General features: G+C 35.9%; 1 protein-coding gene across 8 annotated transcripts in view; it reads right to left on the minus strand.

The window, feature by feature from the left end:
- The window catches only part of CCSER2 (coiled-coil serine rich protein 2), a 202,995-nt gene that overhangs the window by 25,204 nt on the left and 152,690 nt on the right, over window positions 1-25,101 (minus strand). For all 8 annotated transcript variants that reach the window (XM_030940763.1, XM_030940768.1, XM_030940766.1 and 5 more), the window contains 3 exons: window positions 23,165-23,248; window positions 17,096-17,182; window positions 9,742-9,831 (listed from right to left, as the gene is read on the minus strand). In XM_030940763.1, coding sequence (XP_030796623.1) covers window positions 9,742-9,831; window positions 17,096-17,182; window positions 23,165-23,248 — 261 coding nt within the window. The remainder of the gene's footprint in view (window positions 1-9,741; window positions 9,832-17,095; window positions 17,183-23,164; window positions 23,249-25,101) is intronic.

The following is a 25,101-nucleotide window of genomic DNA, read 5'->3' on the forward strand; positions in this document are numbered from 1 at the left end:
GAAAACAGAAAAATAGAGAAAATCAAGGAAACAAAATGTTGGTTCTTTAAAAGATCTGCAAAATTGACAAACCACTAGCAAGAGTAATAAAGAAAGAGAAGGTAAATTACCAAAATCAGAATGAAACAAGGAAAATCACTACAGACCCTTCAGCCATTAAGGTAATAAAGGAATATTATGAACAACTTTACAGTCATAATTTGACAACTGAGAAAAAGGGCCAATTCCTCAAAACCACAAACTATCAAAATTCATCCAAGATGAAAGAAGTTATTTGAATAGGTCAATAACTATTAAGGAAATTGAATTTATAACTTTAAAAACTCCCAAAAAAGAAATCTCCAGGCCCAGATAATTTTACTGCTAAATTCTACTAAACGTTTAAAGAAGAATTAACCATTAATTCTACACAATCTCTTCCATAAAGCAGACGAGAAAACACCTTCCAAAGTATTTATGAGGTCAGATTTAACTTAATACAAAGCAGACAAAGACAATACAACAAAAGAAAAATAAAGAATAAAAACATTAACCCCAGAATACAGATGAAAAAATCTTTAACAAAATACTATTAACTAGTATTCAGGAATATATAAAAAGAACTACATACCATGACTAAAGGTGTTTATTTCAGGCCTATGAGATTCGTTCAGTATTAGAAAATCAATCAGTGCAATCAATAGGCTAAAGAAGAAAACTCATAGGTTCGTAGCAATTACCAAAACAAGAGTAACAAAATCCAACTCACATTCATGATAAAAACTCTTAGCAATGTAGGAATAGAGGGAAACTACTTCAACTTGATAAAAAACCATCTCCCAAATATCGAGAGCTAACATCTACTTAAAGGTGAAAGACTGAATGCTTTTTCCCCTTAGATTAGGAAAAAGGCAAGAATCCCCATTCTCATAATTCTTATTCAACACAGTAATGAAAATCCAAGCTGGTGACATAATGCAAAGAAAGGAAATAAAAGACATCAGATCAAAAAGTGAGAACACTGTTACTATTTACAGATGACACAATGGTCAACATAGAAAACCCCAAACTACAGGCCGTGCACGGTGTCTCACGCCTGTAATCCTAGAACTTTGGGAGGCCGAGGCGGGTGGATCACGAAGTCAGGAGATCCAGACCATCCTGGCTAACATGGTGAAACCTCGTCTCTACTAAAAAATACAAAAATTAGCTGGGTGTGGTGGCGGGCACCTATAGTCCCAGCTACTCGGGAGGCTGAGGCAGGAGAATGGCATGAATCCAGGAGGCGGAGCTTGCAGTGAGCCGAGATCGCGCCACTGCACTCCAGTCTGGGAGACACAGCTAGATTCCGTCTCCAGGGGCGTGGCGGGGGGGAGACCCAAAACTACAGAAAAACTCTCAAAACTAATAAGTGAGTTTACTAAGTTCATAAAATTCAAGGTCAATATACAGAAATCGATTTTATTTATTTATTTATTTATTTATTTATTTATTTATTTATATTTTTGCGAGGGAGTCTCGCTCTGTCGCCCAGGCTGGAGTGCAGTGGCACGATCTTGGCTCACTGCAAGCTCCGCCTCCCGGGTTTACGCCATTCTCTTTCCTCAGCTTCCCGAGTAGTTGGAACTACAGGCGCCCACCACCACACCCGGCTAGTTTTTTGTATTTTTAGTAGAGACAGGGTTTCACCGTGTTAGCCAGGATGGTCTCGATCTCCTGACCTTGTCATCTGCCCACCTCGGCCTCCCAAAGTGCTAGGATTACAGGCATGAGCCACCGCGTCCGGCCCAGAAATCAATTTTATTTCTAAGTACCAGCAATCAGCACAGGGAAAGTGAAATTTAACAGTATCACTTATAACCACCCCCAAACATGAAAAAGAAAGAAATCAAAGAAAGCGTGTAGTGAACTGTGTTCTGAAAACTGAAAAATGCTGATTAAAGAAATCAAAAAGGTTTAAATTAATGGAGAGACATACTGTATTCATAAATTGGGAGAATCAACATCTTTACTATTTATTTAAACAGTTTATTTAAACTGTGGTACATCCATATCATGGAATAGTACTCAGCAATAAAAAGAAACAAACTACTGATGCACACAACTACTTGAACGGATCTCCAGGGTGCTATGCTAGTTTTAAAAAGCTAAGCTCCAAAGCTCAACACTGTAAGATACTATTTATATAAAATCTGAAAATAACAAAATTATAAAGACGTAAAACAGATTTAGTGGTTGCCAGAGGCTAGGAATGGTGAGAGAAAGTGAGAATGGTTATGAATGTAAAGAGGTACCACACAAGGGAAAACGCTGTGGTGGTACAATAGTTGTATACCTTAAATATGATGATCGTTACTATACAAGTTATAAAATGGCACAGAAGTGCACATGCACGCACACACACAGCATCACGCACGCACACACACAGCATCACTAATGCCAATTTCCTGGTTTTGGTACTGTACTATAATTATGTAAAATGTAACTATTGTGGAAAACTGGTTGAAAGATAAAAAAGATCTCTCTACATTTTTTGCAACTTCTTATCACTCTTGTAATTACACTACGGGCAAACTTTGCTTCTTCTAATGGATACTTTAGACAAAGTTTTCAAAAATGTGTTACATAGTTCTGGTATCTGGTATTGAAAAATACAGATTTAGATACCTGTAAACTTATAACCAATAAACCACTCAATTGCTATAATAACTATATTTAATTTGTTTGTAACCTTAAGAAACAATTCTATTTTTTCGGTTATTGGTTTAACCTGTATCCATGAAAGAAACACAACTAATGTTAAAAAAAAAAAAAAAAAAAAAAAAAAACAAAACAGAAGAAATGACAAACAAAAGAATTCTTGTCATAAATTCTGCATGCCACACAATGTCTCAGCAACACAGATGGCTCCTGTCAACATTCAGATCATCAAAACACAGGCTGTATTCCATGGTCAATGTCTAATATTGAGTAAACACTGAATAATTTAAAAATAACTGTATGACCAGATCATAAATATTACTTATTTAAATATCAATGTATATATGATTTTCTCTAAAAATGCTTTCAGTGGCATTTAAAAATATAAGTAATAGTGAATACAAATAAAAGGCCTTAGCAAAGAAGTAATTCCCTCTGGAACAGACACACACACACGCACACGTGCACGCACATGCAACGTCTCTCCAGAGAAATAATTAGCTCATTTAAATTTAAAATCAGGACATTTGGCTGGGCACGGTGGGTGGCTCATGCCTGTGGTTGCAGCACTTTGGGAGGCCGAGGCGGGCAGATCACCTGAGGTCAGGAGTTCAAGACCAGCCTGGCCAATATGGTGAAACCCAGTCTTTACTAAAAATATAGAAATTAGCCGGGTGTGGTGGGATGCACCTGTGGTACCAGCTACTTGGGAGGCTGTGGTGGGAGAATTTCTTGAACAGGGAGGCAGATGTTGCAGTGAGCCAAGATCACACCACTGACTCCAGCCTGGGCAACAGAGAGAGATTCCATCTCAAAAAAAAAAAAAAAAAAAAAAAAAAAAAGAAAGAAAGAAAGAAAAAGAAAAAGAAAAAAAATTGACATTTTTACTACATAAAAATTAATCAGTAATGTTGCCCACTTCCAAATCAGGAAAGATTATGGCATGAGAAAATGGATTTGGGGGAGATTATTCATAAGATAAATCTTTTGCCTGCACTGTCTTTTGGTTAGCATTCCATCCCATCTCTCAGTCAAGAAAAAATAGAGTGGAGTTCTTTGCTGAAAAATTTCCATGGTTGCTAGAAACTAGGTAAAATCTGTCTCCTTTGGAAATTATAAACATTTGATGTGATTTTTATGATGTAACTGTGATAGTTTTCTGCTTTTACCTTTTCTATTTTATAAATATTTATGATGGGAAAATACTTGACTCGGTAAATCTGAGGCCCAAAAACCTAATTCTTTTTTTTTGAGACAGAGTTTCACTCTTGTTGCCCAGGCTGGAGTGCAATGGTGCAATTTCAGCTCAACGCAACCTCCACCACCCGGGTTCAAGTGATTTTCCTGCCTCAGCCTCCTGAGTAGCTGGGATTATAGGCATGCACCACCATGCCTGGCTAATTTTTGTATTTTTAGTAGAGACAGGGTTTCTCCATGTTGGTCAGGCTGGTCTCAAACTCCCAACCTCCGGTGATCCACCCGCCTCGGCCTCCCAAAGTGCTGGGACCAAAAACCTAATTCTAAGCACAAAAAGGAGAGTTGACAATGCTGACCATATTCCAATTGTTGAACTTCCATAAATTACATATGCATATCTTTTATACATACCATAACATGGATTAATCTTTCAGTACTACACTTCCAACAGATCACTTTTAATGTATATAAAATCATCTTTTCTTGCCTCTTTGCTATATATAATAGAGTTAGTTCTTAAAAATATGAGAGAAAATTAGCATTAGATCAAATTGTGCCCATTCAGAATTTTAACTAGTAGGCACCCTTTCACACTGATACCAATACAACGGTCTGTGTATTCATACACTCAATTTTCAGAGTAATCCAGGTCAGGTTATTACATGACAGGCTAGGTAGATCCTTTGGGTCTACCCTGTTCTCCCTGCTTAAAGATTCAAGGGGATAAGTAATAAGGCATTTGAAGGTATGAGTCCAGAAATGTTTTTTTTCTAATATTTTGGCTTCTCTGGTTAACTTGAGGTGTTCAAATAAATGGCTTACAAAAGGTACATATCATAAGATTCTACAATTTACTTAATGCGCAAAATATTCATATTTTTAAATACTGATGTTAAATGCTTTTACAACAGTATTGGAAATACATAAAAATAAATTCAGTCCAAGATAATGCTAATTTTTAAGAATATGCTTGTACATGGATCCATACACTATGTTTAAAAATGGTTTTGTAAGTTTTTATGTTTAAAATGAATCTTGATTTCTCGCATAACCAACATCTGCCAGCAGTATTCACAGTAACATCAACGATTTTGATGTGAGTGATTAGGCGCCTTCCATATTGTTATTCTTCTTTTCGTGTTACTCATTTCATCATTGCATCTTGGTATTTTGCCCCTCAGATGAGGGAAAAAAAATTGCCCCACTTTCCTCTGGAGGTATCATTTTCTGCTCTTACACCTCATTCTTGTCTCTTTTCCCTCTTTTTTCTCCACCTAAATCTGAACTCCATCTTTTTTATTTTCCTTCATTTCTTCTGAAAATTGCTTTTACTGACTTGCCCTTTACTTATTGTTCTAGGTGGCTTTCCATATCCATGTAAGTAGATATCATTAGGTCTAGGGCTGCTTTGTCCAAAATGGTATCAATTAGCTACATGTGACTATTTACATTTAATTACAACTAAAGAAAATTAAAAATTCTCTTCCTCAATTATATTAGCCACATTTTCAAGTGCTCAACAGTCACATGTAGCTACAGGGTACTACAACGGATAGCACAGAAAGTTGTATAGGACTGTGCCGCTCTAAAGTAGGGCATTCTCAATTCTGGAATATGACCTATGGCTCCCCTCTTTTTATAATGCAAGGCTCAGGGGAGTTTATAATACTATATTATTGCTTTCCTAAGCAGAAGATAGATCCCTTACTCCAGTAAGAAGTGTTTCACACTGTGGTCCTCAATGCTGAAAACACTGTTCTTAAAAACTTATACTTGAAAACATCCTGTATTATGCCTACAGCATGGCTTAGGCAGTTCCCAATAGTAGTAGAAACCTTTGTCTTGCCCTAAATGAAGAGGACCCACAGGTGACTACTACTGTTCTCTTGCTGGGTTTAGTCTCACAAATAACAGCCAAACCAAACTCAAACAGTTTTGTTCTTTATCAGTACAGCTCTAACACCAAAAGCACCTGTAGCATGAAAGCCAAATTTTACTACAGGCAGAAAAAAACTCCTAAAATTCTGAGGATCAATACATATAAAATTAATACACAAAAGCTGAGGTTGAATATATGCAGAAAATAGCATGACAAAATGGTTTTTAGGCCAGGAGGAAGAAAGAATTTGTAAGATAAGAAACACTAACAGGAATGGTCATTATATAAATAGTTGGGAGTGGCTTCCCAGTACCATCTGAAATGACGGTGTGGGGCAGAGGGGGTAGCCCTCCTGCCCTTCTATTCCTCTTTTGTGGAGGGAAATATCAGGGGCTATATATATATATATATATATATATATATATATATATATATATATATATAACCTAATGACATCAAATACTTGAATCATACAACTTAACATCATGGCCACCAAGTCACTTTCTGATCATACTTTGTTGGTGGTAGTATAAGCCCGTATAAACCTTTCAGAAAAAAAAAAAAAAAAACTGTAGTAATTTATTTCAAGAACCTTACAAAGACCATCCAGCAAAGAAATTAACTCCTTAACTTGATTAAAGGTAATGCATTCTTCATTTTGGTTGAGCAAAAAATCAAACCAAATAATAATAGCAACCATCATTACCACTACCTATGTAGGTTAAAATGCCACATATACAACAAATTCCATCTAAATAGATATGACAGATGGCACATACACATATACACACACCACCAAAAAAAGGCTGGAAGACCATATATGAAATGTTAACAATGACTGTCATTGCCTTGTATGATTTAAGTACGTTAAATTTTTCTTAAGTTGTTTTGCTTCTCTATTTTCTATATTTGCTATAGAATAAATATATTGTTATCTCTCAATAAAAATAGACAGGAAAGAAAAATCCACTTTAGAGTACTTCTCTTTTAAACATATATTTTTTGGCCTCATGTTATTCATAAAGTATCCTTAGTATTCTATTTTTTCATTTTTTTAGTCAGAGGTATTGAATTTTATTATTTCTATTGAGAAAATGACTTATGTAATTTAATATGTCAAAAGATTTCTTCATACTCACATTAGATTGAACCTAATTTGGTTGTAGAGGAGTTTTCTTTTACACTGTTACTGAAACTATGCCTTTTCAACCAAAAATCCTTTTTTCTCAGTAACTTAAAATACAAGTATGTATGTGGTCAGGCATGATGGCTCATGTCTGTAATCTCAGCATTTGGGGAGGCTGAGGCAAAATGATTACTTGAGCCCAGGAGTGTGAGACCCCTGTCTCTAAAATAAATAAAAAAATTAGCCAGGCATGGTGGTACACACCTGTGGTTCCAGCTACTTGGGAGGCTGAGGCAGGAGGATCACTTGAGCCCAGGAGGTCAAGGCTACAGTGGACCATAATTGCACCACTGCACTCTAGCCTGGGTGACAGAGCAAGACCCTGTCTCAAAATAAATTAATTAAATAATTTTTAAAAAACAAGTATGTTTCTATGGATTATCACAGTGTACCGTTAAGTCTTCTACGATGCAGTGCAAACCTGAGCACCTGCTTTTTTTCCTCTCAGGGAAGTAAGTCCTTATTATGATCTCACTAAGATTAAGCCTCTGTCCTCCCTTCCCAGAGCTATGATTCTTTTCTCTTCTCTATTCCTTCTAGCCCACTCACCTCCTGCAACCATTCAAAAGAAAAGCAACTAAAACAAGACTGCTGTATACAAGTTGTATAAACACTTGCACAAGTCACTTCTGCGTCTTAGCTTCTTCACATGCAGAGAAAGAGTGTGCATACTATCATTTAAGCATACCAGAGGTTTCTACAAACATCTTGAGGGATGGAACTGTATCTTCTTTATATTTACACATCCAAATTAATACAGTGCCTGGCTTGAAGTAGGCACATAAATATCTGCTGAATGAGTAAATGAATATCTGCTTTTCCTCCTTTCCCCTGTTCCACTATTATATTTCTTCTTATTTCCTGTTGATTCTCTACTTCAGAGATCTTATTTGCAGCCGTTAAGTGATACCAAAATCCCCTTGGAAAAATCTCAATACATTCAAATTTTTGCTCTGCTGCTGTTGGCAGCAAACCACTCTCCTTCAAAGGCTCTTCAATGTGCTTTTAGGGAAAAGAACCTAAAACTAGCAGTCAAGAGTCTTAAGTTGTAGTACTAGCTCAGCCACTCATTAATTATGGAAACTTTGCTACACCAGTTAATCTCCCTAGCTTTTGCTACCTTAGCTACAAAACAAAGGTATTCGGCCAGATGATTCCTATAGTAACAGATAACAGGGAAAGCTGAAGTCTGGGTTTGTTAGGTGTGCTAGGCTGAAAAACTGATCTTCACTTGACCTAAGATCATAGTAAAACTAACTCAAGAATACATTCCAGAACGAGTTACTTTTGTCTGATGAGGAGGAAGACTAACATCCAGTTTCCAGAACAGTGAGGTTGAAGGAGCCAGAGGTGGTATAAAGATTTCCATGAGGATGGCAAAATGGAACTTATCATGTTTAATGGAATCACCAATCTTCTTAGTAGCACAGTTAGAAGACATAACATCCCTATGGCTTAAATGGATACACCTGGAAAGCCCAAACTTCCATCTAGAAGCAAGGGGCATGGTCTTCTATTAAACAACTGTCTGCAAACAGATGAGCTTCCACCGCCTTTAACATTAAAAAATATTACATCATCTTTGTCTCTTGGTGTCTTTTGCTTTCCATGTTTCAAACACAACCTTCATTTTCTTCACCAAGCTCCTTGATTCTTTCAACTAGATTTTCCCACATCCTTTGAACCTTATAGACTTACACAGCACTTTAACTACATCAATGTATTCCCAATTTCTTTAAGAAGTACTTATAAATGGAGGAATCTTTCTTTGTCTGTGTATTTCCTTCCCTAATTCCCCACTTCTAGTTCGAAACCCAAATATCTGGGATGAGAGAGGATCATCAAACTTTTGTTGAACAGATTAACTCCTACAATCGTATCTTATAAGAGCACACAAAAAAATACTTGTTAGATGAAAAGAAACAATACTCTTTTATAAACTTTAAAGGCTTATGGCTAAGCTTTACAAACTAAATTGCTGATTATATTAGCCATTACATTTCTCTGTTCCTTTGTGTTACTAGAATTCCATTCCTAAATATAAGACAAAAGAAGAGTCAAGGCTGACTTATCAGGCAATCTCTTAACAAGAAATGTCTATTACCTGGCCCCAAACAATAGGAGAATGACTAAAGTCCATATGATAATTCTCTGGCTCAAGCATATCCTGAACTGAGTTCTCAAGAACTCAAATTAAATGATAGAGTATTTTTAGCACTAAACATGTTTTGAGATACAACATTTTTGAAAAACAAATAAGCACGGAATACATAGGTACTTTCTATTTAAAATAAACCATTCCCTAGTTCTGCCTAAAACAAAACTTTTATTGTCTGTATCTTTGTGCATTTATATTTCCTAACACCCTCGACATCTGAGTAATTACAATAAACACATTTAAAAAGTTTTAACAAAAAAGGAATATGCTACATCATATATTTTCAAAGTGTCATATGCTGCTAAAGTAGGATGACTGCATAGAGGACTGCTGCTTCCTTTAAGGCATGTGGAACTACTCTCATAAATACATCCAATAAGAGAAGAGTAGACACGCAAATAAAATGAACCATAGTGTGCAGAATGAAAACGCTATTAAATGCACATTCACTTACATAAGACACACAAGAGAAGCTTTAGGAAAGCACATAAACACCTAAGAGACAAGCAAAAATAAATCACCTACAACAAAATTAACAGCCATGACAGATTCAAAATTATTAGAGATTGCTGTAAAAAGAGTGAAATAAAACCTCAAAACAGCAAATGACCGGAGAGGAGGCTAAGAGCACATGTTACTTACAGGAATTCGTCTCCAGGGTGTTTGGGTATATTTATCAGCATAAGTGCATTTTTCCTCTTTACATTTTTGGTGGCAGATATGCTGAGTTGCCTAAACAAAAACACAAATTTTTACATTGGTTTAATTCTGCATATACACACCAAGACACACAAGAGAAGCTTTAGGAAAACACATAAACACCTAAGAGACAAGCAAAAATAAATTACCTAAAAAAAAATTACAGCTATGACAGGAGGTAATCAGGGCTCTTTTAGGGGGTATGTAACCAAATCAACAAAAAAGTCACACATGGCAAAATAGTTCTGGCTACTTTTTTTGAAGAAAAAACGTTATCAACAGCAAACATTAAGGTCTATTAAGTGGTCTCTCATCTTATTCAGGGAGTGGGTTTGAGATTCAGCCTCAATTCTAACCTTTTAAGGTTAGAATTTTGAATAATCTAAATTACCCTTGGCAATCTCTTATATTGTCCATAAAACATACAATATATGATTTTATGTAAATCAATATATAGAGTTAAGTATATGGATGTAGAACATATAGGAATATTCAGCATATAAAGAATACAACTGCAGAATTTACAATATTTCCCTAAACTGTCATGGTACTATAGTCACTAAAGCTCAGTCTCTTAAATGCATTTTTTATGGGACTCTGCTGGACACTGAATACCACCAGTCCACTTGTCAGGATGTCTGTTCTCATGTGCTGTCTGATGAAGCCTCTTTCATGATGTGTCAACTTTACTAGACTGAAATATTTTGAAGAGTGTCAGCCCTTTGACAAGATCCATCTGACCATTTCTGTTCACAAATGATTTCTCCACACGATTCCACTCAAAGCACACTCATTTACATAACACAAAGTAACTTTCTCAAATAATCATCACTTTCAAAAAACATCATTAAAATATTGATAAAGAGAATTCTCCTGGCCAGGCACGGTGGCTCACGCCTGTAATCCCAGCACTTTGGGAGGCGGAGGCAGGTGGATCACGAGGTCAGGAGATCGAGATCATCCTGGCTAACATGGTGAAAACCTGTCTCCACTAAAAATACAAAAAATTTGCTGAGCATGGTGGCGGGCGCCTGTAGTCCTAGCTACTTGGGAGGCTGAGGCAGGAGAATGGCATGAACCCGGAAGCGGAGCTCGCAGTGAGCCGAGATCGCACCACTGTACTCCAGCCTGGACAACAGAGCGACACACCGTCTCAAAAAAAAAAAAAAAAAAAAAAAACAAGAGAGAATTCTCTCTTAGTGAAAATCTAGAAAATAACCACATTATTTGTTAAACAACTTCACTGGAGGTAGACATACTTTCTCATAGGAAACTAAAAAATTCTTGATTATTGCATCAGGTTAAAATGATCTACTTTAATAATATTTACCCATATTCAAAATTTTTCTTAACTGCAATCAGATCATTCCAATTTCCTCATACAAAATAAAATCTAAAAACAAAAATGTCTATCATAGAGACATATTTTCCATTCCTATGAGACAGTCACTGAAACAAAATTCAATATAGGCCGGGTACAGTAGCTAACACCTGTACTCCCAGTACTTTGGGAGGCTGTGGCTGGCGGACTGTTTGGAGTTCCAGACCAGCCAGGGCAACATGGCAAAACCCTGTATCTACAAAAAACACACATCAAAAACAGTCAGGCATGGTAGCATGTGCCTGTAGTCCCAACTACCTGGGAGGCTGAGGGAAGGATCACCTGAGCTCGGGAGGTCGAGGCCACAGTATGCTGAGACTGCATCACCACACTCCATCTTGGGTGATATAGTGAGACGCTAACTCCAAAATAACCCCCTAAATTCAATATATAATCGAGTCAACTTACAGTCTCTTGGAATTCACTGTAATAGGATCAACTTTTAACATATATGAGGGGTATATGAGGAAGAGAAAGATAACTTAAAAACATTATTGAAATGAAAGCACTTTACTTATTCCACCCTACTGCAATTCCAGAAATTCAGGTGCTCCTTGATTTATGATGGGGTCACACCTGGATAAACTCAAATATTGCTAAAAATGCACTTTTGACTTGGGATTATTTTCAACCTATGATGGGTTTATCAGGACATAATTCCATCACTAAGTTGAGGAGCTTACTGAATGAGTATCACTTTTGTACCATCATATAATCAAAAACTCCTAAGTAGTGGACTGTCTATAATTTATTTTCTGTTCTATATGCTAACACATGAAAAATAATATTTGGCAAATATAAGAGTTTTCCAAAATTTGGAAAGTCTAGTTTCTAGTGGCACGTCAACATATATAAAATGACTTAACAAATCATTTTCTCACCATCTGCCTTCTTTATTGCTGAGAAACTGTACAGACGCTCACCTTCTATTTGGTCACATATTTGCGGAAATGTGTCCTAATCTCTTACCCCAAGGAGCTAGATCTTAATTAGTTTGAACCAATGTGATTAATCCCATTCTTCTATGCTTAGGAAGGGGCAAGTAACTCAAATCTAGCCAATCAAACAGGAAAGTCTAGGGTATCTGAGAAAGGGTTTGTTGATTTTAAAAACAGACACTGGAGATAATAGGCCCTTAACCTATCCTTGGGCATTACTGTGTGAGAATGTGACACACAGAGCAACAGACATCTTGTGACCATGAATGGACAGCCAAGAGGATTCCAAAAAAATCCATCTGGAACCTAATCAATCATTAGCCAAATGACCAATAAGAAACCACGGAAATAGATGGGACCTATATAATTTCTTGTTGAGTTTCAAGATGAGTTTCAATTATTTTCAAGGTGAGATACTGTTCAGGACAACTCGTGCAGTCTCTTCAACAAATCAACACACACACACACACACACAAGAATGGTTCTAAATTAAAAGAGACTTAAGGGATATAACCAGTTGTGCATAGTCCTAGACTGCTTTTATTTTTAAAATTACTTTTAGTTAGGGACTTTTACTTGGAACTTAAAACATCATAAGGTATGCACTGATTTACACTGAATGATTTAGGGCTTATATAAGAGTTGCTATTCATCATGTATCCACGGACCAGGCATTAGGTAGTTTACATATGTAGTTCTATCACAATGTAACTATCATAACCCTATATGGTCAGTACTACTTTTTTTTTTTGAGATGGAGTCTTGCTCCATTGCCCAGGCTGGAGTGCAGTGGCATGCGATCTTGGCTCACTGCAACCTCGGCCTCACGGGTTCAAATAATTCTCCTGTCTCAGCCTCCCAAGTAGCTGGGACTACAGGTGTACACCACCATGCCGGGCTAATTTTTGTATTTTTAGTAGAGACAGGGTTTCACCATGTTGGCCAGGCTGGTCTCGAACTCCTGACCTCAGGTGACCTGCCTGCCTTGGCCTCCCAAAGCACTGGGATTATAGGTATGAGCCACTGCGCCAGGCCCAGTACTACTTTTATTATCCTCATTTACAGAAGGGGCTTAGGAGAGATTATAGAACTCCCTTCAGAGAACGTGGCTATTAAGTTTCAAAGTCAGGATCTGAACTCAGGTCTGTCTTGGCATTTCAAATATACTATACTGCTAGCCCACTTAACGTGAGTTCCACTGTCTACGTGTCTCCATAAAGGAAACTCTACACTAGCAATTTCCCAAGATTATTCTGAAGAGTCAATGAGAAATGTATCTGAACTATTATTTAACTATGATATTGCAGTAAAGATAAACAGGCATTCTTAGCATTTTTAAATAAGGTTTGAATAGTTTAACTTCTATGCCTTTCAGTTAATTCTCAGAGCACTGCAATCTGATTTTAAATCAGCATATTTTGAATTCAACACTTTATAATATCAATGTATTTTTATGAAGGTTTGCATGCAAACATAGGTTGGAGTTGAATGTACATTTTTTTAAAAGATAAAAAAGCATAGAAGGCTATAACTGAAAGGGAACTTGGAAATCACCTAGACAAACTTTCATATTTTGGATAAAGAAAGCACTAGAGAGAGGTGATGGAAACTGTCAGTGCCATTTAGCTAATTAATATTAGAAACAAGTCCTTTAACTCCTAGTCTATGATTCTTCTGATTTTTATTCCTATATTAAGAATAGAAATGTAAAGAAAATTAAAAATTTTTTAAATAGGTGATTTTAATTTGATAATGTGAAAAACGCTGTTACTTATCTTTGTTTTCAAACGGTTTGTATCTGTTAAAACTCTCTTGGTTTGAACAAGTGACTTTCTCAAGTTCTATAACTAAACTTGATACTATTAAAATCTTTGAGTAATTTCTAATTTTCTACTTAAGAAGGATACTTGACCACCTAAACTAAGGCATTCACTTTATAGAGATCACTGCTTGCAGTGAGAAACAGTGTATCTTTTCTAATCCTCTAAATTTATGTTGAGAAAACCACACTAACATTAGTCTTTACATAAACTGTAAAGAAAATATCACAGAGTTCTCCTGGTACGGGGCCACAGCTCCTCTGCAATTTGTAAACACACTAATGAGATTCTAATGTGTTTACAGAGGGAATTTCTAGCTGAATACACCACAGCTTCCCAAGCAATCCATGGGAAAACTATGCACACCACCTAGAAAAACAGGTGGCAGGCTCTTTTACGATAAATATGATTTCTAGGTTGAATAAATTGTGTACAGAGAATTTCAAGCTACCTACTGATAAAGATTAATGCTTTCACTTTTCTTTCTTTAGGATGCTCTTCAATATTTCTTAAATCTTTCTAAAAATTATTTTCAAGGTGAGATACTGTTCAGGACAACTGGTGCAGTCTCTTCAACAAATCAACACACACACACACACACACACACACACACACACAAAAGAATGGTTCTAAATTAAAAGAGACTTAAGGGATATAACCAGTTGTGCATAGTCCTAGACTGAATTTTAGTTTAGGGACATCAAAGTACAGGATGTTTTTGGAACAACTGAGAAAATCTTAGTATGGACTAGATATTAGAAGATGTTAAGGAATTACTATTAATTGTTTAGAGATAGTAACATAACTTGAGCTATGAAGAGACCTGTTCTTACTTTTTTAAATATACAATCTGAGGTTAAAAGAAAGAATACGTTACCAAAACTTCACGGCATAAAAAGATTCATCTTTCATTATTTATCATATGTCCATATAAAGTGACCTTTTTCACAAATCTTTGTCTTAAATTTACTTTTCTCATTTTACTACTGCAATCCTAATATTTTTGATGAGAATAATTTTATTCTGTCTCCCCCAATCTTTTATTTTACTTTTTAGACAGAGTCTCACTCTGTCACCCAGGCTGAAGTGCAGTGGCATGATCTTGGCTCACTGCAACCTCTGCCTCCTGGGTTCAAGTGATTCTTCTGCCTCAGCCTCCCAAGCAGCTGGGGACTACAGGCGTGAACCACCACACCCAGCTAATTTTTTTTTGTATTTTTAGTAGAGACAGGGTTTCACCATGTTGGCCAAGCTGGTCTCGAACTTCTGACCTCAAGCAATCCACCCACTTAGGCCTCCCAAAGTGCTGGGATTACAGGAGTGAGCTACCATGTCCAGCCTCCCTCAATCAATGTTCAGCCTTATTGTGCCATTTTCCTTTAGCTAAATTTATTTTATACAAAGCAAGTTATTGGATTTTGCTTTAGATCTTCAAGGGAAGTCTCTCCAAGACATAAGACTATTTGCAATTACTATTACATTTGTTATATTTGGTCTAATTTCTATTACTTTAGTTTTGTGCTGTTTTTAAGTTTTCCTTTTTCTACTTTGTCTTTTTTTTAAATTTTAACTTTTGCAAGATACTTTACTCCAACCTACTAACAGTTACTTTAAAGCATGTCATAAACATTATTATAATTTATCTAAGTATATTTTTAAAAACTAAGAATGTAGAATATTCATTTGTAGAAGATAAAAAATTCAGTACTTCTAACTTCCTTCAGCATATTCCTTACCTTCTTCCTCAAACTTATTTAATCTGAATGTTTTCCAAAATTAATAGCAACTTAAAAATTTTAAATTAAAAATAATTTTTAATTTCAGAAAAATTAAGGATTTGTAAATGCAAAGAAATCCCAACATTAGAATGATATGTAATTTACACTAGGTAAAACGGGAAGTTTTCTCCAACTAGTGGCTCAGAAGTTTACACCACGTAGTTTCCATTTCACCGCTCATTCATTTTAATCTTTATCTCCTTATTCTTGAGTTATTTTTCAATGTACCTCTCAAATATCTGAAATGTATTAACTGGGTAGCATATCTGTCAAGACATTAAAGGTTAGAATTTACCTTTGCATATAAATAAAAACTTGCTTGGATATAAAATAAGAGGTTCATAACCTCTTCTCTGAATTGTACAAGACACAATATCCTGTGCTCTGTGACATATTTTTGCAAAAATCGAAGCTTACATAATTTCCTTTGTTGTCTTTTTTCTTCTCCCTGAAAGTTGATTGGGTTCTTGTCTTTGGCTTTGAACACAAACACTAGGCCTTATTATTTGCCTGTTTAATTTTGTATGTGACAGGACCTCAATTTGCAATATTATGCTATTTTTTATTCAGATTCATAAATTTTCTTTCTTTAATCATAATATTTGATTTGTCTGCTCTATTTATTCACGAAATAGATCTCTGTGAGCTGACCCCAGTGGTTCAGAGCTCAGTATATCCTTTATATTTTCAGTGAGATTAATATTTCACCAAATTGCTTTGTTAGACCAAAATATGCTCTTGACTCACAACAAAGATTTCCTTTTGACTGCTGTGATTTTTAGGCCATTATTTTCTTTTTATCACGGTCTTTTATATACAAACTAAATAATAATTAAATTCAACACACCATATTGTTTTCAAATGAGACTAATATTTGAAATTGCACAATTATTAGATTATAAAGATTCAAACATGACTCTGATGGATCATTCAACATCATCCATAGGAAATAAACATTTTCTTGGAATACCCTTCAATCTGACAGTTATGCAGCTACCTAAATCTGAAAACCCAGGCTAATTCTCCTCAGAGAGAGAGAAAATATTCTGTTCTCAACTCACTAGTACTTGTTTCTTTAAATATATCTGAAGAAAAGCTATTTACCCTTCTATCAACAAAACGAATGCAAATTGGTGAATTTTAAATACCCAAAACTGAGGTCATTGAACCAATGAAGAATTTTCCAAACCAAATACTTAATATTTAGATTAAAAGTTAAATCACACACTTTAATTACAGTGCATATAATCTAAAAATAATATAAAAGTACAACTTTGAGAGCCAAAAATAAAGCTAAACTCTAATTCTGGCTCAGAGTTTTATGAAAAACACATTTCACCCAGTTTGAAAAGTCTCTACACATTACACTACAATACTTACAAGCTGAAGTTCTAATAGTTGGATCTTTTCATCTTTTTTCTTTATTTCCTCTTTAAGTTGTTTTATTTCATTTAATAAATCTTCAGTCTGAAATATTAAAACATTTTTAGATGCGGTATTTAAAATACCATAATGAGAGGCATGAAATCAATGATGAAGACACAGTAATGAATGAACCATCTGGTCATTTAGGGGGGAAATCCTCCTTTTAAAAAAAACACAAGATTTCATCCAATAATGAAGTCTGACATGTTGACAATGAGCAACAGTAGCAGCAACAGTTAGCATTTATTGAGCACTTATTAGATGTTAAAAACTAAGCACTTTCAGGTATTTAAGCATTTGATTCTACCCACACTCCTGAGGTAGGTGCTGTAATCCCTTTTTCACATATAAGAAAACTGGGACATAGGTCACAGAGTTAAAAAAAAAAAAATCACATACAAAAAAGCAACTTTAGCTAGACTTCAAGGGATACATAAGACTAGCCTGTGAAAGAAAACAAAGGACATGAGAAGCAGAGGCAACAGAACAATTAAAGGCATGGAGGCATTTCGTGGCTGGTTTAGAAATCAGCAAAAAAGATAAATGTGCCTGAAGGATAACAAGGAAGATTCTTTGTCCATGAGCCACTTTTTGAGGAGTACCTCCTGAATCAAAGAGAGAACACCTTGTCAATTGGATCTATAAGAAATGCCTAATACTATTAAATGGAAACCTACTGTCAAGTTAAGCAGGAATCCAGTTACATTTCCAAAGTGTTAATCATTATTCTATAGTTAGTCCATGTTGTTTGTGTATCATTATTCAGTTATCCAAAAGAGAAAGTAATATAAGCAAGGAAATTCAAATATAGATGTGAATAATATCTTTCCAGAGAGAAAAACAAATAAGCAAATAATTAGACTGTGTTACAACAAGCAAAGAATGTCATCCCCTTTAGATACATCGGGAACAAAAACATATATTCTCATTAACAAAGAGATCAGAAATAGACATTTTACAAAGGCTTGATCATATCACATAAGCATCCCAAACAATGTGGAAGATTTTTAAAATGCTATTATGTATACTATAATTGAAAAAGACTTTATTACATACAAAAAATAATCTTCACTTGAATTTTAAGTTTAGGAATTATAAAAATTCATAAAGATAAAAAAGATGTATTGCAGATCATGAAAGACACATTTCTAAGAATACATTTAGAAGGACACATTTCTAAGTTATGTAGCAAATACAGCTATTCAAAAGAAACTATATTTAATTATATAACATTTTAAGGCATCTTAAGAATTAACATTAGTTAAAAGCTATTGAAAAATCCACGCATATATGACAGAGGATTTATATCTCAAGTATATTAAGAGCCTGTCCAAACATTTAAGATCATTTTTAAGGTCTCAACAGACACATAGCCAGTTCTCACAAATACACATATAAATGGTAAAATGTTGTATTTAACTTGTTGAATATTGTTTTATAAATATTAAGTTAGTGGTGAAATACCCAATGTAATTAACCAGACTGCACAAAAAATGGCACATCATTAGACACAGCAGTTAACCTTTTTGGACAAATATACAGCTGTATTTTTAAGAGCCTTCAAAATACCTGCGCTCTGATTCAGTTATCCCACTCCTAGGAATCTATGTGAAAGAAATGATCCTAAGTAAGAGAAAACCTGTAACAAGGTGTTATCTGAAAGTTAACAAGTTTACAATTGTCCTATAAGAGGATAACTGGAATAAAATGTAGCAACTTGATGGAACACTATACAGCCATCACTCATGCAGTCACCAGTAGGTTCTGAGAGTGTTACACAGGAAATGGACCCAAAAATGAAATCAACAAACGATGTTGAACATTAATAGCCAGCATGTATATAGCACTTGCTATATGGCAGGCACTGCTCTAAGGATTTTTTTTTCCCCACCAAAACCATTTCATTGTTTTAATTTTATTTTTAATTGACATAACATTGTACATATTCATGGTTTACAAGGTAATGTTTTGATACATATAATGTATAGTGATTAGATCGGGCCAATTAGCATTTCCACCATCTCAAACATTGATCATCTCTTTGCATTGGGAACACTGATTTTATACATAAAGATAGGCAAAGAAGTGACATCACACATCAGGAATGAGGGACTACAGTGGAGTTCCAAAGGATAAGCACAAGGTTCAGAAGACAGAGGAGTGTGGAAGGCTTGAAATTTTAGTTAAAGGATTCTAAGTGTCACAATAATACAAAGGTGAGGGCAAGCATAGCACATCTGGAGAATCATAAGCAGTGTCGCTGTTGCACTTAGGCTCTGATGAATGGTGAGGAGCAACTGGCTAGTAAACTAGGCAAGGGCCAGATCACAGACAGCCATGACTATCACGCATGGCCTTAGCTAGGGAGTGACAGATTTGCATTTGAGATGGCTTTGACGGGTGTTTAGAGGACAAATTTTAACAACAGCAACAAAACTGAGCTAGGCACTTATGAAAATATTATAATAATCCAAGTAAGAGTAGAAGCCTGACCCAACAGAGTGATAATACAGATGAAAAAGGAGAGAAGAAATCAAAATTTTGAGATTTTGGCAATTCACTGCATGTGAGAAAAGAACAGAGGAGCATTCAAGAGTGACACTGTATTTCTAGCTTGAGTGACATGGTGAATAGCTGTGCCAACAAAAGAAATGGCGAATACGGAAGAACAACAAGCATGTCCAAAGAGGAATATGTGTGAGTTTTAAATATATTGTTAGATGGGGGGGGGGGGGGGGGGGGTAGGGGGGAGGTGGGAGCATGGTGGAGTCAGAAGAGATCTTGAGGTTTCTTCAGTTCAGTATGTCAAAGCACTGTATGTTGGGGTATTGGCTTCTGAGCTCAACAGTCATCAATTTTTTCATTAAATAAATAAAATGTTTAAGACATCTCACATACAAATACACACACACACATATATGGGGGGGTGAGAGAGAGAGAGAGAGAGAGTCTGTGTTAGAGGTACTTACGGGTGGGACACACAACAGAAGTGTGTCTAGTGGGCAACTGGATTACCAAGCATGAAAGAGAGGCGTTTTACATGTTATCCATATATGTCATATTTGAAATTATGAGAGTAAGAAGTTCAAAGAGGACTGGACTAAAGATATAAATTTAACATTTAAATAAGAGGAGAAAACTACAGGAAAAAATGTTGAAAGGTATGAGGGATTCCAGAGAGAAGTGACACAAAAGCCAAAGGAGAAAGTTTTTAAAACAAAGGTCATGTCAAACATCTACAGCATTGAAATGGTAGCTACTTTCATTGTTCCAAGTTTTCACACTAACTGGAAAGGAGTTTAAAGGGAGTCAAGGAAAAGTGTATTTGATTTACTGAAATTAAGTGAGATATACACATTTACAAATGAATAATGACAAGAAAGTAGAGGAATCACACTCAAGACAGATGAGAGAGGAGGAAGAGATGCAGTTACGTCATTAAGCAGCAGTGGAAGACAAGAGTTAAGAACACAGAAGAGCTGATATTACATAGCACAGTGGACATTTTTATCCTGTAACTGGAACAAAGGAATAAGAATGACAAATATAGGTAAGTTAGAAGGCAAGATGGAGGCCAGGCACAGTGGCTCACACCTGTAATCTCAGCACTTTGGGAGGCCAAGGCAGGCAGATCACGAGGTCAGGAGATTGAGACCATCCTGACTAACACGGTGAAACCCTGTCTCTATTAAAAATATAAAAAAAAAATTAGCCAAGCATGGCGGCGTGCACCTGTAGTCCCAGCCACTCGGGAGGCTGAGGCAGGAGAATGGCATGAACCTGGGAGGTGGAGCTTGCAGTGAGCCCAGATCACGCCACTGCACTCCAGCCTGGGCGACAGAGCGAGACTCCGTCTCAAAAAAAAAAAAAAAAAAAAAGATGGCAAGCAGGCAGGAAGCATAAGATATTTACTGGATGAACAAACATAAGGCTACCTGCAGAGGTTGAGATAGCTCAGCATGGAGCTTGATAGGGCTATTTGGAAGAGCTCATTAAGGGAATGGGAGAGGGATCTGTCCTGAGATAAATAAAAGGACAGATGAGAGGCATGGTAAGTCCAACAGCGACTTTAGATCCAACAATTTTAATGGCATAAGATGCAGTATTTGTGTCATTTGAAACTGCACTGCTAAACCATTTTGGATGAAAGGTGACATAGTTGGGGATTTGCCGATTAGAATGCAAAAGAGACCAGAATACTGAAGAAAAGAGACAGTATGACCTGTTGCATCTCAGCTTAAATAAGAAAGACTAGGAATAATCTGCCTGGAAGGAAATGGAGCAGGGACAAGAAATAAATACTGTGTAACAAAATGTCTATCATATAACATTAAATATTTAGATGAACTAGACAGGAACACTGAAAAAAAGTAGAGATACCAATTGTGTAAAAATGTTGGAATTAAATTTTTTTCTTTAAAACATAATTTCTTGTTTGGGTGTGGTGGCTCATGCCTGTAATCCCAACACTTTGGGAGGCCGAGGTGGGTGGATTACCTGAGGTCAGGAGTTCGAGACCAGCCTGGACAACATGGTGAAACCCCATCTCTACTAAAAATACAAAAAATTAGCTGAGCATGGTGGCAGATGCCTGGAATCCCAGCTACTTGGGAAACTGAGGCAGCAGAATCACTTGAACCCGGGAGGCCGAGGTTGCAGTGAGCCAAGATCACACCACTGCATTCCAGCCTGGGTGGCAGAGCAAGACTCCGTCTAAAAAAATAATAATAAAATAAAATAAAAAATAAAATATATGTAAAAAACTTTTTCACATACACACACACATAAAATTCAGGAAAGAGGTCAACTTTGCTTTTAAAATGTCAGTAACAAATTCACAATTTTTTTTTCTAAACTGGGAGGTCATCAGAGATTACCTAAGTCAATGGTTCTTAACTGAGTGTTGAGAAAGAGATGGCCTGCTGTGAACCTGCTGACTTAATGTATTATACTGAGAGCAGTATACAAGCTCAGGGTTGGGAAGTAATTTGGGCAAGGACAGGTAGTCAACAAGTTGAAAAGCCAAGATGAGAGAACAAGATTGACTAGTGTACTATACTCTTATGATTTTGATTGCTTTACATATAATCTTCTTCCCAATAAATCACTCTGCAACCTATGAGAAAATAATGCTTTTCTGTCCCACTAATTCCAGGCCTGGCCCCTTGAATTGTTTTGAAAGTGATATGTGCCACATCCAAGCAGAATTCACATGTGATCCTATCGAAGTTCTCTTCTCATGAGCATAACAACATCTCCCACAATAGGGACTGATCCTTTAGTATGGATCCCAGAATGAAGAAGACACATGAAGCAGAGTCCCAGCTGATCTACAGCCAATATGTAAGTGAAATGTAACTTTCATTATTATAAGCCACCATTACTTTCAGGTTGTTACTGCAGATGACTAGCAAACACTAATAAGTGTACTCTGAAAATGGGATGTAAAAGCTAACTATAACTTGACTTGAAAACATTAAGTTAACCAAGAATCTCTGTGTGTGCTTAAGAAATAAATATGTACTTAAATAGTTGCAAATAGTTGCAAAATAAAAGAGCTTTCTTCAACTAAACATAGACATAAAGATAATAAGAATTATAAAAAAACACTTTCACAAAAATACATCTGTATTCTGTATTTTTAAACATGAAAAAAGATAAATTAATCTCATTTTTGGTATATTTCTTCAATTTTAGGATTTATATATGAGAAGTACCTATAACCGTTTTAACTTTTATTCATACTCATATTTTAAAAACTCAATTATTTATCATTATGAGCAATATATTTTCTTTTAAAATCATGTAACAGTAGTAATAAAGGGACAAATCATTATCCAACTGATAAATTCAAATTAAAGCACCACAGAGATATCATTTCAACTTAACAATGTAGCAAAAGTTAAGAACAAAACCTGATGCTGTAGGTATTAATACATTTATTATTGTTTTCATTGTCACTGTATCATTATTTTAGTATTAAAAAAGAATTTTGAAAAATCCAGCATGACTACATAGTCATACCTTATATACTTTATCACCATCTTCTGGTTCCGGACTGGATGGCAATGATAGTTGAATATCATGCAATGAACCACTTCCATCATGCTGTCAGAAAGAAGGGAAGAAAAACACTAGATTAATACAGTAATTGTGGACATTCAGTTCAACCTGAATTTGCCCAGACCAAATGCTAGCATGGTGAAGAACAAATGGGAGTTAAAATTTTAGAAATCTTCTTTTCCCCTACATATACTGGTAGAAGGAAATGTAGAAGAAGAAAAAAGGGAGCTACGGCAAGAATAATCTGTGGAAGTAAATAACACATACTATATAAGCAGTTGAAATAGAGAACCATTAAACACATGAGAAATTTCCTAAAGAATTTTAAGACTGTTTCACCTAAGAAAAATGTAAAACAAAAGTCAACTGAATCTGTTTTGGTTTAGACATGTTTTGAGTACTAGGAGCCATAAACAATAATATTAAATAACTCAATAAGGCTTAGCAGCAAAAGTAACTGAATTAAAAATACTAGCTACATGAGGATATATATCTCATAACTCCATTTATATGAAGTCTGAGAAAAGGCAAAATTATGGTGTTAGAAATCAGAAGAACGAGGGCCGGGCGTGGTGGCTCAAGCCTGTAATCCCAGCACTTTGGGAGGCCGAGACGGGCAGATCACAAGGTCAGGAGATCGAGACCATCCTGGCTAACATGAAACCCCGTGTCTACTAAAAAATACAAAAAACTAGCCGGGCGAAGTGGCGGGCGCCTGTAGTCACAGCTACTCGGGAGGCTGAAGCAGGAGAATGGCGTGAAGCCAGGAGGCGGAGTTTGCAGTGAGCTGAGATCGCCACTGCACTCCAGCCTGGGCAACAGAGCGAGACTCCGTCTCAAAAAAAAAAAACAAAAAAAACAAAAAGAAATCAGAAGAATGATGGTAGACTAAAGGGAGGGGGGTTACTGACTAAGAAGGAACATTAGGGAACCTAGTAGGAAGCTGGAAAATGTTCTATGTCCTGAGTGTTTGGTAGTTAAACATACATATGAAAAGCTTGTGCTATACACTTAAGATTGGTACACCTTAACCACTTAACTGGATGTATATCATGCCTCAAAAAAAGGCTGAAATAAAGATTTTTGTTCTAAAACATTACAAAGAAAATAAGATGACAATATTAAGTTCCACTGTTTGCTGAAGTGATTTAGTAATACGAAACTACATGCTCAATGGTTCAGAAAGACAGCCTCAAGAAAAATGAACCAGTGAAGAATACAACTGGATGATGTGCTACCTTGATCAGGGATGAGCCCCTGACCAAGGCAGTACAACTGAGGTTCAACACCTTATTTGTTCATATGACTCCTGGCTGCCTCAGTAAAACCAGTGACTGAACTAGCAACCTTCAAGGAACATAACATCGCAATCTTCCTCAGATATATCTTTTCTGGTTCTCCCATGCCATGAATAATGTCTACAACAGGGGAGGTGAGCATGTAGGTTATTTTCTTCTTAACTTATTGTACTGTATACCCACTGACACAGAATCTCTAGGGATGGGGCCTAGAATTTCTAAATGTGTATTTAGGGAAGTTCAAAAGGTAATGCTGATTGACAGTCAAGAGTAAGTGTTTGTCAAATTTCTAGGACAGATAAATTACTTTTCTATGGTGGTGTCTAGTGGACATTTAAGACTTTGATCTAAGAACATAGGTAACATTCTAATGAATAGCAATATTCTCAGAACACATTTTTTAAAATTAAGAAATAAAGAAAGTAAAGTTAGTTTTACAGGACTCATCTCAGTAAAAAGTTCATCTTTGTTATTACTGCCTAGACATATAAAAGCATGGCCAGTCCTAACTACAAGTATATTTGGGAAGACAGAGAAACTATAAAATTTGAATTATTTCCAAATATCTAAATGTCTTCTTCCCAACTGCAATGCAGGAAC

This window comes from Rhinopithecus roxellana, chromosome 11 (assembly GCF_007565055.1).
Source record: "Rhinopithecus roxellana isolate Shanxi Qingling chromosome 11, ASM756505v1, whole genome shotgun sequence".
Lineage (NCBI taxonomy): Eukaryota > Metazoa > Chordata > Mammalia > Primates > Cercopithecidae > Rhinopithecus > Rhinopithecus roxellana.